General features: G+C 55.1%; 2 protein-coding genes across 3 annotated transcripts; both read left to right on the top strand.

Annotated features, from left to right (window-relative positions):
* Window positions 1-239: 239 nt before the first annotated feature.
* Tpgs1 (tubulin polyglutamylase complex subunit 1) lies at window positions 240-6162 on the top strand. The gene is made up of 2 exons (NM_001109621.1): window positions 240-1053; window positions 5422-6162. Exons 1-2 carry the CDS (start codon window positions 680-682, stop codon window positions 5957-5959), a joined length of 912 nt encoding a protein of 303 aa, NP_001103091.1. The 5' UTR covers window positions 240-679; the 3' UTR covers window positions 5960-6162.
* Window positions 6163-12416: 6254 nt separating this feature from the next.
* On the top strand, window positions 12417-18414 carry Cdc34 (cell division cycle 34, ubiqiutin conjugating enzyme). 2 transcript variants are annotated; one of them, XM_039078634.2, is made up of 5 exons: window positions 12417-13210; window positions 15411-15497; window positions 15598-15695; window positions 15824-15958; window positions 17870-18409. In XM_039078634.2, exons 1-5 carry the CDS (start codon window positions 13034-13036, stop codon window positions 17910-17912), a joined length of 540 nt encoding a protein of 179 aa, XP_038934562.1. In that variant the 5' UTR covers window positions 12417-13033; the 3' UTR covers window positions 17913-18409. The 2 variants fall into 2 exon arrangements, with proteins under 2 accessions (XP_038934562.1, NP_001013121.2); NM_001013103.2 differs by having other exon boundaries at window positions 13016-13210; window positions 17866-18414.
* The last annotated feature ends 691 nt before the right edge of the window (window positions 18415-19105 follow it).

Raw genomic sequence — 19105 nt, 5'->3', positions numbered from 1 at the left:
GGGTGACCTTGGAAAACACGAAGAGCAGTATGGATGCCGTACAAGAGAATAAAAATGATGTCACTGGATAAACAGCCAAATATAACACAGAAGAGGGATATGTGAGGATACTAAAGAGCCACAGCAGTTCAGAGTTACGAGAGCAACCCCCTCTGGTGGTCAGGAAGGGTAACAGTCTGGGGAAAGATGGTGAATCCGGTGAAGACTGCGCTCCAGGCTCGCTAAACGCTCGGAAGGAGACAAAGTGAGGCCAAAAGCCCGGGAGAGCCCAGGCCGAGTCTAAGAGCAAACACAGAAAACGGTCTGAACCCCGCTCTTAGCCCTAGATTCCCGGTGGGCTTTCTGGGGTTTCTCTGGTACCCAGGGTGCCTGGTTGCTAGGAGACCATGCTTAGGAAGATTTGCCCACTACCAAGATGGCAAGGTGTCGCGCTTCAAGCCAGAAACCAAGTCCTTCCTGGGGGACCATTTTGAAGTCTGGCAAGCTCACGATTCCTGACTGAAGCTAGAAGATGCAGTCATGGAGTAGCAGGAGAGATGCAAACAGAAAACGCCAGTTAGGGTATAAGGGGAAAGGAAGCCTGCGCTTGTCACTATCGAGACTCTCAGAAAGGGCGCAGCTGCCTCTGCCCTTAACAAAAATGGCCGTTCTCGGAGGGTGCCTCGTCGCGCCGTGAATTATGGCGGCGCTTCCGGTCCCGCTGCCCCCAGCAAAGATGGCGGCAGTGGAGAAACGACGGCCGGCAGTAGCACCAGCGGCCAATTTCCCAGACAGTGGCCGGACGTCGGTGTCTCAGGCGGTGGCGGCGGCTGAGAGCGAGGAGGATTTCCTACGGCAGGTTGGCGTGACGGAGATGCTGCGCGCAGCCCTCCTGAAGGTGCTGGAGACCCGGCCCGAAGAGCCCATCGCCTTCTTGGCGCATTACTTCGAGAACATGGGTTTGCGCTCGCCGGCCAACGGAGGCGCCGGGGAGCCCCCGGGCCAGCTCCTCCTGCAGCAACAGCGCCTGGGTCGCGCGCTGTGGCACCTTCGCCTGGCTCACCACTCGCAGAGGTGCGGATTGATGGCGGGCGGGGGTGCCGGGACTACAATTCCCGACAGGCCCCGCGTGAGCGCGATTCGCTGCCCGCGAGGGGCGTTTCTGGGAGTAGTGGTCTGTCCTCTTTTCCTGGGCCTGGCCGACTTGAGGCTGTGTGGCGGCCCGGTTAAGGTTCTCCGCACGCTTCGCGTCGATTTCAGCTGCAGTGAGCGCGAGGTGCTCTGGAAATTGTGGCCCTGGTAGAAAGTGTTGGGAGTTGTAGTCCATCCATCGCGTGGGCTTCCAGATGATTAGGGCCTGGAGGGGGTTTTGAACCCGTGTCCATTTTGTCCTCACAGCCCAGGGTTTTGGAGGTCAATAAGTCCAGCGAGTTAGCAGCCCAGGGTTTTGGAGGTCAAAGAGCCCAGGGAGGTAGCATAAACAGCTGTGGTCCTTGTCCAGGAGATGGCCCAGCCCAAAGACCGAAGTTACCCAGATGCACTCACAGAGGACAGGCTGGTCTAGAGCCAAATGCGAACCGTGCAGGGAGCTCCGGAGTGGGAGCAGTTCCATTGTAGATGATTGAGGGCACTTTTTCATTGCATAGTGAATGTGGGAAACTGACCAATTGGCATCATCAACCAGGGGGTGACCAAATGGTTAGCTGGTGCCTGAGTTCTTAGCATGAGAATGGCTTTACAAGGGTGCATGGAGGAAGACGGGTGGGGGGGTGGGGGGTGCTGAAGATGTTGGGCAACAGTGGCTCTGACTTTCCCTAGGGTAATAATGAAAGTCCATTTCCTGCTGAGCAGGGGTAAGGGGCTCAGTGTCCAAGATGATAGCCAAGGAGGGAAGTGTAGGGCATGGTGGGCTGATGTGGCCAGGGTGGGAGGGGCACAGACACAAAGGCAGAGCAACAAGAAGATGGACAGTCTTGAGTTGGGACAGCATTGGGGGATGTGAGTGGGGAGACTGAAAGCATCAGCAGAGACATATGCACTCTGGGGTGCCCCACGGGAGGAGGGACAAGAAACAAACTGCTTCCTGGGGCATCCGGCAAGTTCTCCCAGGGATGAATAGCAATGAACTTACTGATTTAAAACGGAAGTGTTCTCTGTGAGTTGAAGTCACAGCCTCACCTGAGGATCTGGGTTTGTGACCATGTCACCAGGTCTCTGTGTCCTTCACCACCTGGCCTCCACGCCACTATCTTAGCCCTGCCAGTCACTGGACCCATACCTACCATCCTCTGGCAAGGCCTCATTTTAGGATGAAACCATGAAAGCTGTGTTTACTGTATTCTGAGGTTCTGCATAGACAGAAACTTGGGGTCATTACTCACCTCAGGACCTAGTGTTATACCACTGTGAGCCACATAGGAGAGCAAGGGGCACGGGGGGGGGGGGAGCAGCAGGCAGGTGGAATCCCCAGAAGTGCTCTCTCTCTCTCTCTCTCTCTCTCTCTCGCTCTCGCTCTCGCTCTCGCTCTCGCTCTCTCTCTTGTAGCTCACAGAGCTAGGCTCTCTCTTCCCTAGGAAAAATCACCATTCCCCACCTCAGACCCTGTGAGTGATGTGTATGAAAAGTAGGTCCTTGTACAGTGCTCGACCTGAGCCTCCACACATGGCAGCCTGCCCTGAGGCCTGTCAGCAGAAGCCAAGCCAATTCCCAGGACCTGAGGGGCTGAGTTTGTGAGGCCACGAGACCATCAGACCTGGGAGGAGCCCCTCCCAGGTCTCTATGGGCCATGACCATGGTGCCCCCATCAGTCACCTCCCTGACAGCCTGTGAGGGCCACTTAGGGTCATTGTTCAACCCAGAAGATGGCTAAAGCCCATGGCCACCAGAGGCCAAGCCAGGAGTCACACCCATGGGCTGTAACACCCGCCAACCTTCCTAGCAATCAACGCTGATGATGATGGCAGGGGAGACACTGACCCTACTGTCCCGAAGCTGTTAGGGACTCATTTTCATGACTCTCTTAGGGCTTTTTGACCAAGCAAAACTCTGTTACTTACAAGAGCTGAGTCACTGGCTGGTCACATTGAAAGACTAGCCAGCTTACCTCTGCCACAAGCCATTCCTTGTGAGGCACCCCTGACCCTGCAGGGTGCAGTCAGCATCCTTGCCTCCACTCCACCCTTGCCAGGAGCTCCCTGAGTGTAAAGACCCAGAACAGTGCTATGTGCCCCATACATCATCCCAGCCCTGCCACAGGGAGGGACTGAAGCCTGACGGTGGTGGTACACACCTTAGTCCCAGCACTGTGGGGGTAGAGGCAGGCAGATCTCCGTGAGTTCAAGGCCAGCCTGGTCCAGGACAGCCAGGGCTATACAGAGAGACCCTGTCCCAAAAAAGAAAGGCTGGGGAGGGGCTTCCCACCGAGTGTGCACAGTGCTCAGCACTCAGAGCCCCAGCCTAGGCTCTCCCGAAGCTGGAGCTCACCATCTTGTCAGTGACTCAGTGGCAATCCCCAGAGCGGCTGTGAGCCACCTGAGAGGTGGGTGTCCTTGTTCCAGACCATAATTATCCCTCCTGTGCCTGTAAACAGCCAAGGGCAAGGTAGGTGGGGCCCTCCCCCATGCCAGCACAAGATCATGTATGTCATGCATCCTTCCAAGAATCTGGAGGTGCAGAATTGGGGTTTGCATTCCATAGGTGAGAAGACCAAAGCTCACAGAAGCAGTGCCAGGAAGCCAGTGACACTGGAAGGCAGATCTGGACCTGGTACAGGAACCACTCAAGGGCCCAGGCCTTGTGCCCCTGGCCATGTCAGAGAAGCTAGAAGCAGGACAGGAGAGCTGAGGCCTATGTGTGAACAGGTGTATCAGTCAGGAAGAGCTGTGTTATGCTGTTGTAACAAAGAGCCCCAGCATCTCTGTAGCACTTATCACAGCTGGAACCAAGCTGAGTGACCCTCACAAAACACACAGTCTATCCTCTGGGCATCTGCTACAGCCATCTGACATTATTAAACACCTACTACACACAATTTATCCAGAGGGCAGCAGACCACCCTCATTGTGAAGCTGAGCCTCATAAAAACCAGAGTAGGGTGTACTGTCAGTTATTCTCTGGGGCCTGCATTCCGACTATCAGCCTGCTTAGTCTTCATTTTCCACAAGACTGTGCTCATGGCCACATCTGTGATCCACTAGGAAGAACCCCCTCCTGGGGCCAGGGAAGGAGCCTCCTGACCCAGCACTCTCCCTATGCACACTAGCTCTCAGTTGAGAATCTGATTTAGCCACAGGTTCTTGTCAGAACTGGCCACTCTGTGTCTCAATAAAAATTTATAAGCCAGCCACCGTGGCTAAGGCAGGAAGATAATGGGTTCATGCCTCAGCCACTGCTTCAAAACAAAAAGCTGGCTTGCCACAGGATACCTGCATGAAGACGCCACGCTAAGGCTCGTGTGTAAGAGATGGCAGTAAGGTTGGGGGCACAGTGATCCCTTCAGAGATGCCAGCAACATGTCTGCCAGTCAGTTGAATGGCACTTAGTTGAGAGCCAGCTGAGTTGAGCAGGACTCAGCTGGCAGAATGCACAAAGGCCTGGTTCCGGTTATAAACTGATCATGATGGCACCTAGGAGGTAGAGGCAGGAGGATCAGCAATTCAAGGGCATTCTTAGTATCAGAGAGTTCAAGACGTCCCAGCTACATGAGACCCTGTCTCAAACAGTACCTCCAGTGGCTCATCCAGGAACGGTGCTCGCTGAACTCAGCAACCTGAAGATAAAGGGGACCCAACTCTGAGATGTCCTGAGCCAGGCATGGTGGCACACCTTTAATCCAGCACTCCAGAGCCAGAGACAGCTCTGATTTTGAGGCCAGCCTGGTGTACACAGTGAGTGCCAGGACAGCCAGAGCTAGACAGAGAAACCCTGTCCTAAGAAAATAAATCGAGGAGGGGTGGGGGGAGTCCTCAGACCATCACATACACATACGTGCTTATGGTTAATTGTGTTCAAGACAAGGTCTCACTATATAGACCAGGCAGGTCCTGAACCCACAAAGGTCCACCTGCATCTGAGTGCTGGGATTAAGAGATATAATTCTCATCTTAAATATTATCTTAAATTCGTATATGTATGGGTAGGTTAAATGTGTGTCTGCTTACCATGTACATGCCTGACGCCTGCCTCAGAGACCAGAAGAGGGCACCAGATCTGGGACTGGAGTTAACAGATGGTTGTGACCCACGATGTGGGTGCTGGGAATTGAACCTGAGTTGACAATAAGAGCAGGCCTACCGACTGAACCATCTCTAAATTTTAAGAAAGCAAACACTTGGGGTACTTGGTGCTCTGAAGGAAGAGGCAGACAAATGAGCTGAGGTCAGTCTGGAAAGGCCTAAGTGGCCAGCCAGACTGGGGGCTGCTGACACCCCACTATCCCTGCAGGACGGCCTTCAACAACAACGTGAGCGTGGCCTATGAGTGCCTGAGTGCGAGCGGCCGCAAGAAGAAGCCAGGCCTGGATGGGCGCACATACAGCGAGCTGCTGAAGCGAGTTTGCAGGGACGGCGGGGCGCCTGAGGAAGTGGTGGCACCGCTGCTGCGCAAGATCCAGTGCCGAGACCATGAGGCTGTGCCTCTGGGCATCTTCAGAACCGGCATGCTGTCCTGCTTTGTGCTGCTGGAATTCGTGGCGCGCGCCAGCGCCCTCTTCCAGCTGCTGGAGGACCCTGGCCTAGCGGTGGCTGATCGGCGTGTGGGTCAGGCTGTGCTGGACACGCTCGAGGGTGCGCTGAGCGCAGGAGACCTGGCAACGGCGCCCACGCACTACCTGGAGGCCGGTTCCCGCCTGGGCCCCGACAACCTGGCGCGTGCCCTGGACAGGGCAGCAGCCGGGCGACGACCCAGTGCACCCATGGCCCGCGAGGAGTTCTTGGAGAAGGCTGCAGCCCTCTTCATTGCCAAGGTCAAGCCAGTGGGCTAAACCCACAATGCACCCACACCCTGTCACCTGCCCAGGAAGGCGTGAACTTGGGACCTGCAAACCGATGTCCCGGCATCCTGCACAGGGTCATCAACCAGGAAGGGGGAGCCACTTGGACCCTGCAGGACAAGCACCTGCAGATCAATCCCCTCTGTACTGGCCTGCCTACCCCACTCACAGAAATAAAATCTAAAAAGATCCGGCCTTCCTGGTCACCTGCGTGCAGCTCCCCCAAGGCTCCTTGGAATCAGCAAGGGTGATGAGAGACCAGGATATTTCCGAGTAGAGCACATCTCGATTGACCCCCCAAGGTTGTACCCCTAAGCTCCTCATGGGGGATTCTAGGCTGGGGCTCTACCCCAGACCATGCCCCCAGCCTCTCACTGCGGAATCTGAGGCAGGGGCTCTATTCCTTAGCTGGGCCTTCAGCCTTCTTTAGAGCTTTATTGTGTGAGAACAGCTTGGAGAAATCTGTCCTTGCATCTGTCCCTGCACTAACTAAACTCAGGTCAGTTTCGGCAGCAAGTGCCTTTGCTAGCTGAGCCACCTCACCTGCCCTTGTTATTTTGAGACAAGATCTCAGTTGCCTGGGCTGGCTTGAACTCTTGACCTTTCTACCTCAGCTTGAGTGACAGTGGGAGCTACCATGCCCAGCTGCATCTGCGCTTTCTAAATCCCATGTTTAGTCAGAGACAAGATGGACCTGTCCCATCTCTCAGTACTGGGATATGAGCCAATCAACACTGACCAGAAAAGAGATTTCCAGAAACTCCACCTCTCTGGGAGCTCATTAGGCAGGTAACAGGAAGGGAGAATTAGTGTCCTCTCTGTGGAGAAGCTACCCATGGACCAAGACACCAGAGTGAGGCCACATGTATTCTGCCTTGCTAGCTCAGGCTATCTTGCGGGACTTGGCTAGCTGTTGTGATGAAGCCCCTGGGGCTGGAGGAGGAGTGCTTTAAAAGCATGGATGTATTCTAGTGAGGTGGGCGTGGCAATGAGCAGACCCTGGAGTTTTCCTCGCCCGTAGCTTCCTAAGGAAGGACCCGCCCCCTCCCCACACCTCCACTGTGTGGGTCACAGACCACCCTTATCTCCTTGACAACCCATGACCCCAGCGCTCTGAGGGGGCCTCTGCAGGTGTCACACAGGACTTGAACCACTGGAAGAGATGATGCAAACATGGATCAGACTTCCCGGAGTCTAACGCCAGGTGGTTCCTTGTCAGCAAAGGTCTAACAGTACAATTAGGGAAAGGTTTCCAGGCAACCATCAGTTCAATTCCAGGTGCACAATAAAGCTTAAGGTGTGACTACATAGGAACTCCCTACAAAATACATGTGACCTTGCCCAAACCAGCTCAGTCAGTCAACCGGGTCCCTAGGGAGGGAGCAAGGATTGAAGGAAAAAGACAATTAGATAACACTGTAGCATGACCCCAGCCTGTTCTAAGGCTGAAAGCCAGCTTACCGTTCTCCAGCCTGCTTTTACACAAGTACAATCAAAGAATAGGTACTGTCCTAAGGCATAAACAGAGTAGTTAAGGAACAAAGCACAGACAAAGGTCCCGAGATTACTGTATTCAGGGTCGTAACCAGACCCATCAAGATACAAAGAACACATGCCCCAGCTGTACTCATCTTGAGCTTTGGATTAGCCCAAATGTAAACGTTTTTATCTGAGCCTACTTCCCTGTCCTGGCCCAAAGTCAAATTCCTGCCAAGTTTCTAGAAGCAGCCCCAAGAGCTCTCACATGTCCGTGAGGGTGGGCTATATAGCTAAAAGGTCTGGAACCTGTAGTCTCTTGACTGAGAGAACATGGAGGCCAGCCGGTCAGGCAGTCCATGTGGCATCTCCCCTAAGGATGGGTAAGGGCTGGAAGAGTCTGAGACAATCATTCTGGGGAATTTGGGTGAGGTCTGCCTCTATATCAAAAGATGTGTGAGGTCTGCTTCCACAGACAGCAAAAGGATCACCAGGTCATTAACAAAATCCTCTCTGAGCTTTCTGGATGGAAACACTTCTGTAGGTGTTTGACTCTCTCACCTCCACTGAGGAGACATCTGTGTGGTTACCATTCCAGCTTTTCTTGGTGCCTCTATGAACGTAAGACCCTCATGCCTCAACAGCTATCCAGCTCGTTGCAGCCCTAAGAGGTGGCTCCCATGTCCACAGTCATCCTTCCGTGCTGTCCTGGCCTCTTGTTCTCTCACCTCTGACACGCTTTTTTCTCTCAGGAATTAATTACCACAAATGGTATATTTATTATTTTTGGTTTTTGTTTCTCTTTGTAGCCCTAGCTATCCTAGAACCAGGCTGGCCTCAAACTCAGAGATCTCCCTGCCTCTGTCTCCAGAGTCCTGGTATTAAAGGCATGCACCACCACCACCAGGCATAGTTACTTTATCCATGGAGGCTGTCTCTCTGCTGCATTCCCTTTAGCCCCCCACACAGGGATTGTACTTGTAGGACGTATTTTTCACAACCTCCTTTAATAAGGGTTCAACCTCTCTTCTAGCCCAACACCACCAGAGGCAGTGGGAAAGGTTACTAGGAAACACGGAAGTGGACCTGTTTAGAAATAGTTCTTTGGGGCAATTCCAGTCTTCGTTGTCCTCAGTCCAGTCCACACCAGCAAAGGTAGTCCAATCCAGAAGAAACCGCAAGGCTCGCCAAAGCAGCAGGAAGCCACAGGAGCCTCACAGAAGTTCTTTGGTGAGTTTCTATGAAGTCGCCACAAACGGAGCTCAGCAACGAAATGTGAGGCGAACCAATACATGCACGCTGTCAGTAAAGAATAGCGAGACAAGCGAAGCAAACCAATGTTTCCACTTCCACTGTCTGTGGGATCATAGTCTCTTTTTTTGTAAAGATTTATTTCATGTATGTGGGTACAGTGTCGCTATCTTAGACACACCAGAAGAGGGCATCTGATCCTATTACAGATGGTTGTGAGCCACCATGTGGTTGTGAAAGACCCCCAGAGCAGGGAGACTCTTACTCAAGTTTCAGGATGACTCGACCCCCCAACAACTCACGTAAGACTGTCCTTGCTGTAATAACACTAGGTTTATTGATAGGAACCAGTGCATGCGGTTGACACTCGTATCCCACGCAGGGGCAGAGGAGTTCAACCCTGAGTAGCTGGGAGACGGAGTATTTAAAGGAAGAAGCCACAACCTAAGAGGGTAGGGATGGCATCATTGGAAAATGTCGAGAGAATACCAGTGAAAAATCACAAGAAGCAGCTTCCTGTTTCTCAAGATTGTTCTTTAAGATTTTTTTTTTTTTTGGTTCTTTTTTTCGGAGCTGGGGACCGAACCCAGGGCCTTGTGCTTCCTAGGCAAGTGCTCTACCACTGAGCTAAATCCCCAACCCCGTTCTTTAAGATTTTAATCTAACTTTATGGTCAGCTAGTTCCTGGGAGAGAGTTGCCAAACCAGCTGGTATAATTCTTCTGCTCTAAACTTTTGTCTTGGGGGGGGGGCAACCTTAAAATTTCTACCTTTCAGTGGCTGGGAATTGAACTCAGGACCTCTGGAAGAGCAGTCAGTGCTCTTAACCACTGAACCGTCTCTCCAGTCCCATCATATAGTCTTTCATCATATAGTGACAGCTGAGCTTCCAAAGAAACCAGAAATTTTCACTTCACTAACCCAGCCACAGCTGGTCCATCCCACCTCTAAAGGGCAAGAAGTAACATCCGTGCCAGTGGCTCCTTCCTCCTTCTTCAGCACCTACAGACCATCACCTCCCAGTGTGTCTGCCTCTCACGCTCCTGCCTCCCTCTGAGGATCCTAGGACAGTCTCTGATTCCAGACACTGCACTCAGACCTACCTACCAGCTTCCTCCAGCATGCCCATGGAGGTGACAGGTCTCCATGTTCTGGGGACCAGATAGAGATTTATTAAGAGCCTTTCTCCTTTGGGCAAAGTTGTCCATGTAAACCAAGTAGCCCTGCAGCCTCTTTCTCCCTGTTCCTCAAAGAACCATAGCTGTATGCTTAGCTATTGCCTCCAAACTCCATCATGTGCACTCTCGTGATGCCACTGGGTAACACGAGAGTATCACACATCTCTTGTTTTCTGAGACAGTTTTGTGTGACCCAGGTTGGCACTCTCGTGTAGCTGAGGGATAACCCTGAATTCCTAATCCTCTTGCCACCACCTCCCGAGTGCCAACATGTCAGGTGTGCTGGAGTTCATGCCTGCTGGGCCAGCTCTACTATCTGCAAGCACTCTGCCCAATCCCAAACCCAGCCCAGCCCAGCCCAGCCTAGCTGCACCTCCGATCCAGCCTAGACCCAGCCCAAACTCACCCCAGCCTCAGACCCAGCCCAACACCAGCCTAACCTCAACCCCAACCCCCGCCCAGATGCAGCCTACCATCAGCTCCAGCTCCAACCCTAAACCCCTGCCCCGTTCCCACCCAGCCCCACTTCATCCTATGCTTCTTGCAGACGAGAAACCTGGTTTTGGAGGGCCACATCCAAGGTTACCATGAACCTAAACTTGAACATAAAGCTGTTCTTTGGCAGATGACAAAAAGGCAGAGGCAAGTGGATCTCTGAGTTTGAGGCTAACCTGATCTACTGAATTCCAGGACTGGCAAGACTACATAGAGAAACCCTGTCTCAAAAAAACAAAACAAAACAAAACAAAAACTTCACAGCCTTCTGTCTAGGGGAAGTCAGGAGTGGGTGAATCTAGGAACACTAACAGAAATGGGGCCTGGGGCAGAAGTATCACACATTCTATTTTTTTTTTTTTTTTTTTTTTTGGAGCTGGGGACCGAACCCAGGGCCTTGTGCTCGCTAGGCAAGCGCTCTACCACTGAGCCAAATCCCCAACCTCAGTATCACACATTCTAAACTAATCTAGACTACAGAGTGAGTTCAAGGCCAGCCTTGAGAGACCTTCTCAGAAATAAACAAGCCCAGTTTGTGGTGGCATGTGCCTTTAATCTCAGCACATAGAGGCAGACAGGGCTATGGATTTGACTATACACCCTGGACTACTCAGCAAGTTCCAGGCCATCCAGGGCTACATGATAAAACCCTGTCTCAACTGGAAGCACATTTCTCAATATCTGCTAACTCCTGGGAAGCCTCCGCTTTCCAGAATGTCACAGTTGTTCAGAGTCTTATGAGAAGAAATGACCCTATAATCCCTGCCCAGACCTCCTGGTGCTATTGCTAGGATGTACCCAGGACTAAAGTTTATCATGAACCATTCCCTGCAGCTTGGGGTGGGGGCAGCCAAAATGTTCTGACCAGATGGTCCCTTGCTTTGAGGAGACCTGAATTAGACTTCAGATGACGAGTCCCTGTGGCTGGGGACTTAGGTCATGACATCCATGTCTGAACATGCCAAGGTAGTTGACCCCAGTCGAAAGAAGCCAGGCCAGCACCTTTCCCAGATGCTCAACCCCCAGCATTCAGGATGTCTATGAAGCTCAGGTACAGGCTCCCCTGGCAGTAGGGAGAAGTATGTTCCAGGTGGAGGGAGGGAAACCCTGTCTGTCTGTACATCAAGAGCTTCCTAGGTGTAGGCTGTGCGAGTGGTCATCTCAGACAAATAGCCTGGGCTATTTGCTATGTGCTGACAACTAGGTGACAGTGTAAGGTGGGCAATCTGGCCTGGACAACAGGGAACAGATGATACTGGAAGCCCTTGAAAAAGGAGTATGACCAGAAAGCTTTCTAGCCCAAGGGCCCAGAGTTCCCAGGGGGAGGACAGGCAAGTGGCATTGGATCCTTGGCTCTTCCTGGTCACATCAACCAGCCCCACCTTTGACACTGTTTCCCTATCCCCAAACAGGTCTGCCTGATATCCCCAGCCAGGACAGGATGTTGGCACACCTGTGGGGGGTTACGGGGCGGGGGAGCTGCCTTTTCCCAGCCCCAGTTATTGATGCAGCTGTAGTCCTTCAGGACACCCACAGTCCAGCTGTGTGAACAACACAGCCTAGGGCCAGAACCACCCACCCCTAGAGGTCACGGGTACACCACACACCTGTCTGCAAGGCTTGAATATGCTGCCACCTCAATACTCATGACCAAATGTCCAAGAAAGGAGTGTGGGTGTCTATGCCGGTCAACCTCGGGGACTTTGCGTGTCTGTTCCCGCTCCTGTAACTTTCCAGGATGCCTCACCACTGCTTAAGCAGGACTAGGGTGTGGTCAAAGGACAGCCTGACATGAGAGTCCTCCCAGGGTAGAGGTTAGCACTCCACCCGCTGGAAGCCAGGTCTGCAAACCCCAAATCGTCGATTCTGTGGGCCCTCCTTCTACCTGAGCCCATAGAGACAATATAGGGACATCCATAGCTTCATGATGGGAAACTAGGGCGGATCCTGCTCCGCTCCCGCACAAGCCACGCCCAACTCCCCACCCACAACCACGCCCCCTTGACGTCACAGAAAAGGCCCCCAAAGCCGCAGCTGCCACTCCGCAGCGCGCAGCCCAGCCCTGCCCGCCACTCCGCACACAGGCATCCGCGGAGCTCTTCCGGCCGGAGGCGACGGCGGCCTCCGGGGCTTCGGAAACGCAAGGCGCCTGCGCGGCAGGGCGGGGGAAGAAGACTACACTTCCCGGCGTGCCCCGCGGGCGGGCGCGCAGACACATTCCGGACCCGGTGGAGGCGTCGCACAGGCGCATTCTAGACCCGGCAGTGGCGCGCAGGTGCATTTCCGGCCCGGCAGCAGCGGCGCGCAGCCGCATTCGGGGCCCGGGTGTGGCACGCAGGCGCATTCGGGGTCCGAAGGAGGCACGCAGGCGCATTCGGGGCCGGGAGCCGGTGCGCAGGCGCATTCGAGGCCCGGCGGCTGCGGCGCGCAGGCGCGTTAGGCGCGGGCCGGGCCGGGCCGAAGCGAGCGCCGGGCGGGCAGCGGCGCCAGAGCGAGTGGAGCCTTCGGGGTCCCCGGGTGGTGGCGGCGGCGGCGGCGCAGAGGAGGAAGGCGGCGGCTCTCCCCCTGCCGGCGCGCGACCCGGTCCGTCCCGCGAGCTCGCGCCGGTCCCGCGGCCCGGCCCGGCCCCGGCCCCGGGCCCCTCCGCCGCCGCCGCCGTCACCGCCATGGCCCGGCCGCTGGTGCCCAGCTCGCAGAAGGCGCTGCTGCTGGAGCTGAAGGGGCTGCAGGAGGAGCCGGTGGAGGGCTTCCGGGTGACGCTGGTGGACGAGGGCGACCTGTACAACTGGGAGGTGGCCATCTTCGGACCCCCCAACACCTACTATGAGGGCGGCTACTTCAAGGTGAGCCGAGCCTCAGTTTCCTCTTTGTGCCTGCCTCTCTCCCAGGCTGGCTCAGGCCCCTCGTGCAAAGCGGCCCCTCCCTTTTTTGTTGGGCACGTGCTGACCTCACCCCGGGGACTGGTCTCCCTATACTGTTCTCCAGCAGGCTACATGACCAGAGACAGCTAATGTATGCCGCACCCCCAGGCAGACCCCCACTACAAGACGTAGGGGCCTCTAGAGCCTGCTGCTGGTCAGTGTGTTCCCAGGCTGTCGTGCACTGGACTAAGCATGTACCTGGGGATGTATCTCCCCGTGTTGTCCCCACTCTTCCAACATGCTTCTGGTGAAGGGTCTCCCCAGGGACAGTTGCTGGCCTTCTTGTTCCGGTGTAGTTCTCCCCACCACAAGACGCAGAAGCATCTGGAGCCCTCTGCTGGCAAGCATGTTCCCAGGTTGTCCCTCACCCCACCAGCATGTGGTGAAACCTGAAAAGGTTCACCTTAGTTTGTCCATATCTCAAGACATAAAGGACCACGGGCAGCTGCTGGCTGACATCCCCAGGCCTGTCCCCTACCCTGGAACACAACCAGAGCAGCCACTGGCCGATGTGTCCCCAGGGAAGAGACGTGTAGCCTGGACAGCCACCTGCTCCAGTTCCAGTAGAGGCCCTGGCAGGGCCTTGGCAGCCGTGCCTGTTGGACAACAGCCACCTTTAGCACTGGCCAGGCTTCACGTAATGCATTCAAGGGGGTGGTGGGGGCCCACCCTGAATCTTGGAGCCACACCTTGGGTTCCTGCCAAGGGCCCTGGACCCTAGAGCTCTCTGTTTGCCCCACCCTGACAGCCTTTCTCAGGTTCCACTGAACAGGTGGAGTCTTAGGGGCCTGATTTTTCCTTCTAAGGGGTGTCGTCTGCCCTCTGGTGGCTTCAGGCTCAATGCACCAGATGTTTTTGTGGTTGGGAGCAGGGAGGCTTAGGCAGCCCCCAACACTGAGTATGTTTGGCCAGGTATAGGTACCCATGTCAGCACAGTTGAATCATCCTGCCTGCCATGGACTAGAACTAGCAGAATCACAGGATCTTATGTTAGGGCCAAAGGTGCACGCAAACCCCAGCCAGTCTGGGGCCCCAGATGTAGGGCCGTGGCACTTATTTGTTCTGCGTCTTCCTTTGTGGCTGATGTCCTCACCCTTCTTGGTCAGTGCTTAGGAAAGTCACAAGTCTCCTTATGCAGGGGAATGTTTGAGTTAGGGTTTCCAGGTACAGCATGTGGAGAACGGGAGGGAGACACATGTGGACACCCTCGCTTCCCACCTGGAGGTGGTCTGAACTGAGCCGCCTTCAGGACATGCAGATGCTGTTAGCACCTTGTCTCCTGTGTTTGCGGGGGGGGGGGGGGGGGTGCTCAGAGCAGGGTCACCTGAACTCTTCCTTGCCCGTAAAGGATTGTGGGTAGAGCCTCCTAGGCTCACATTGTTCTTGAGGTAGCTTAGGAGGAGGCCCTGCATGATGTCACTCAAATCCGCCAATGTAGGAGCTTCCTATATGGTGTGAGTGACTGAGACGTGGGGAGTCTCTGTAGGAGGGGAGCTGTGAGGAGCTTCTCTGGACAGCCCAGCCTGTCTCACTTGAGAGAACCCTTCCTGTTCTGAGCCTCAGTCTGCTCATTCTTAGAAGCATCTGGAGCCCCAGAAGTGTGGGGTGTTGTTCCAGCAATGCCACCTTCCCCATCTGCTCTCCTGAGAGGATCGGGGTGGCAACTCCACACTAGGTTTGTGTGCGCCAGGCAGAACACTGGAAGCTGTCCTTGGGGAGCTCCAAGACTAGGGCAAATCTCAGGCCTTCTCTATCTGTCCAAGGTCGGGGCAGTGGGCAGGGTGAGCTTCAGCCACAAGCAGTTGCTGTGACCAGGCAGATGGTTCCAGCTTGTCTGGTGACTACTCTTGGCCTGGGCCCCTGAGCTTGGGTGGTGTTGGTGGGAGGCCTGAGGCCAGGCAGACCTGCTGACTCACTCCTCTAGCTAGCCCACACCTTTCCTAACCGCCTTGCCTTTCCTAACCTGGATGTCAAGTCACAGAGGTGTGCTGTGTGTATACTGGTGTACAAAGACTGGAGTTGGCTTCAGGGCCTGTACACCAGCGGCAGGTGGGCACAGCCCCTGACTCCAGCAGTGCTCGGGGGCCTGCCATTGAGCCACCCCATTTTCTGCCATCTGTAGGCTCGCCTCAAGTTCCCCATCGACTACCCATATTCCCCACCAGCCTTCCGGTTCCTCACCAAGATGTGGCACCCAAACATCTATGAGGTAAGACACTAGAGGCCTGCTTCAGGCACACTCCACCACACACTTCTCTGCCTCCCTTGCACATGCCCCACCCCTCCTCTAACCCTGGTCACTCTTGCAGACAGGGGACGTATGCATCTCCATCCTCCATCCCCCAGTTGATGACCCACAGAGTGGGGAGCTACCCTCAGAGCGGTGGAACCCCACGCAGAATGTCAGGTGAGAATTGCCATGGAACTGCACCGTGGGCACCCGCAAACACCCTGTACCCTAAGATCCACCCTTCCCTGCTCCAGTCAGGGGTTCCCAGAGTCTGGGGAGCTGAGCTTGCACCTACGGCCCTACAGGACCATCCTCCTGAGTGTGATCTCCCTGCTGAATGAGCCCAACACCTTCTCGCCTGCCAACGTGGACGCCTCGGTGATGTACAGAAAATGGAAGGAGAGCAAGGGGAAGGACCGCGAGTACACGGACATCATCCGGTGAGTGCTTCCTACTGTGAAGAGTGATCTGGGGTGTGGGTGGGGTGGGGACTTGTTGTATGTTTCCATTTTTTGCATCCCGGGCTGGATGTGTGGAGGACTCTGGGGCCCCCAGAGCACGGAGTTGACCACCCAGGGTGGCCAAGATCCCCTCTGCCTTGTTGTTGACTTAACTCCATGAGCAACTGGGCTCTCTGGGCCACACCCTCACTGTCTGACAGAGAGCATCAATCATTTGCATTTGTGCTTCTGAAACTTAGAGCTTTTTTTTTTTTTTTGCAAAGTGGGAAGGGGGCTGAGCCCACTGTGAGTCTGTCCTCAGTTAGGGACCAGGGCTGCGACCTGTTGCTGTCTATGAGTGGCAGTGTCCACACCTATCATCGCTTCTTAGCAGGAGCTCCTGGCCTGTCTGGGGCCAGGCAGTCTCCCCTACACCCCTCACGTTGGGTATGAAGTTGCACTTGAGGGGTTCAGTCTTTGTCGCTTAGCTTCTGTGTTTTCTGAGACAGGCTTTCATATAACTCCGTATCTCCTTGTGGTCCCTCTGATGTCAGGATGACAACACACATTCCACTTAAGTGACCCAGTGCTTGTCTACACAGTGACCCAAACACAGGGCCTGTAATGTCCCCAAGCCTGCCCTCTCAGAGTTGGTACAGGCCGCAGCTCGGTAGGCAGTGCTGGTCTAGCATGTGCACACACACAGGGTTAGTCTCTGTCTTAGGCAAGGTGGATGTAGCCAGCATGGTCCTTCATGGAGGTATAAGTTACTCAGGAAGGTCTGAGCGCTGCACTACGGAGGTGTCCCCTTCACCATGGTCAGGTCAGCAACGGTCCTGGTCACTGGAAGTCCCTGCAGACTGTCCCCTTTGTTTTCTGTTCAGACTGGCTGAACAGAACTTTGTTCCTCCTGCTCTTCCTCAGCTGAGAGGAAGGCTGGCTGCCCTAGCTGTTCTATATAGTTCTGGCTGTCCTGGAAGAGGAGACCCTGGGTCTGGCCCTGTCACTGCACTCTCCACCCTCCTGGCAGCCTTTAATCCACTTCTGGCTGCTTCCTCCCTGGATCCCTGGCCCAGAGCAGGAGCCCAGGCTATTTTTACCATTCTGACTCCAGGAGCCACTTGCTCTGACCAGGAGGCCTGTACCACTCCTGGAACTCAACCTGAGCCAGTATCTAGTCATGTCCCTGCCTGAGCACAAGGACAGGATAGCTAGGAGCCTGTGAGAAGGACCTTGAGATGGATCTAGGCTATTGGGGTGTGCTGCTGTCCCACGTGCCCCTCCACCATAGCCTTGTCCCCATTCCCCTATTCCTTCTGGGCAGCTGAAAACAGTGTCTGCTCTGCTTGACTGCACTGGGACCTGTGCCCCAAGACTCTGGCCTGACGGTGGCCTGGCCTCTCAGGCACCTAGTTAATTGCTGCCTGCCCTGTGCAAGGAAGCCCTTACATGTTGCTTCACCCATGGCCTGTGGGACCTGGAACCTCAGTTGTTCCGGAACTGCCCTTCATCATGGTGCCCTCAGGTCAGGCTGCAATTTGTTGTTGGTGTGAGGAGGTGCATGTTACCTAGCCCACAACTAGGGTAGTGCCCCCCACAGTCTGGGATTACAGCTGTTTCTGTGGTGCTGGGAGCTGGACATGGGTCCTTATGCTTACAGAAGGAGCACTCTGGCTGCCCCTGTTGTCGGTTATAGCCGAGGTCAGCCTGAATCTCATAGTAGTTCTCCTGCCTCCGCCTCCAAGGACTGGGTGACAGACCGTCTCCCACAGCTGGCTGTGGTTACATTTCTGCTGGAGTTGGTCACTGAGCCACTCCTTGTCGCCTGGCCCTCTCCTCCCACCTGCTCCCTGCCCCCATTCATCTCATCTTCCTGGGCCGTGGCCTCACCCGCCCTGTCTCCCCAGGAAGCAGGTCCTGGGGACCAAGGTGGACGCAGAGCGCGATGGCGTGAAGGTGCCCACCACGCTGGCCGAGTACTGCGTGAAGACCAAGGCGCCGGCGCCCGACGAGGGCTCAGACCTCTTCTACGACGACTACTATGAGGACGGTGAAGTGGAGGAGGCCGACAGCTGCTTTGGGGATGAAGAGGATGACTCTGGCACCGAGGAGTCCTGACCCACGTCCCTGAAATAAACTTACAAATTTTACCTCAGCAGGACCCGTGTGGGCCTCAGGCGACAGACTACCTCACCGAGGTTCAATGTGGGCTCCCATCCCATGATCCTTAGGTCCTCTTACCCTGTATTCCCCATGGGTTTTCCTCGGCTTTGGAGAAGAGCTGTGGTGCAGGGCAGACACCCCACTCAGCCTTCAGAGGATGACAAGCCTGGGAGGCTGGGAACCGACTGCCCAGGGGAGCCAGAGACTCCAGCCCAAAGAGGGCCAGCCCCACAGTCTCCTCTCTGCTTTTGGTGTGTGTGAAATCCAAATAAAATAGCTTTCTGAGAAGCTGAGAGAAGCAGCCAGGACGCCGGTGGCACTGGGTACTGAGGGCTACCTGGGTACCCAGGCAGGGCTGTGGGATGGGCAGGAAGAGGTAGCGATGGTGGCCTGTTTGTTGGGGCTCAGTAGCATACAGGAGCCCCAGGCCCAGAAGAAACTTGCTGCCTGCAAATCCCACCCGCCTGCATCGGGCACTGTGGTTGCGTCCACCCCAAGCCTGTGTTCAGGAGGCCTGGGTCCTGAGGCCTACAGGGGATTGGTATTCCCAACAGTCCTTGTGTTCTGGGCACTTCCTCAGCCCTGGAAACTAGTGCTGCCTGAGGAGTCCCTCTGATACTGAGCTGCAGCCTGGTGACTCCACAGCAGGGGCAGGCTGAGTGAATTCTCTGACCACACCATGCTGTGCAGGGCACCTGCAGTGACCCCGTGCTGAGATAGCAGATCTGCTCTGCCACCTGCATGTTTACGGGTGCTGTGGAAAGAAAGTGTCACTTCCTCTTATGCGGGCCTGTTAATGTCCAAAGTTCCAGTCAACCCATGCCAGTCAGAACTGATCAGAGAAGGACACATCGGAAAAAGGTGTTCAGGCGATCCTCTGCCCATACAATTTGCTGCCAGCCTGATCTACAGTTGCAAAACCAGCGGGAAGGCTCAGTGGGCAAAGGCCTGCACCAAGCCTAGCAGAGGACCCACTTGGCTCCA

This window comes from Rattus norvegicus, chromosome 7 (assembly GCF_036323735.1).
Source record: "Rattus norvegicus strain BN/NHsdMcwi chromosome 7, GRCr8, whole genome shotgun sequence".
Lineage (NCBI taxonomy): Eukaryota > Metazoa > Chordata > Mammalia > Rodentia > Muridae > Rattus > Rattus norvegicus.
This window is presented reverse-complemented; position numbering and strand designations above follow the sequence as displayed.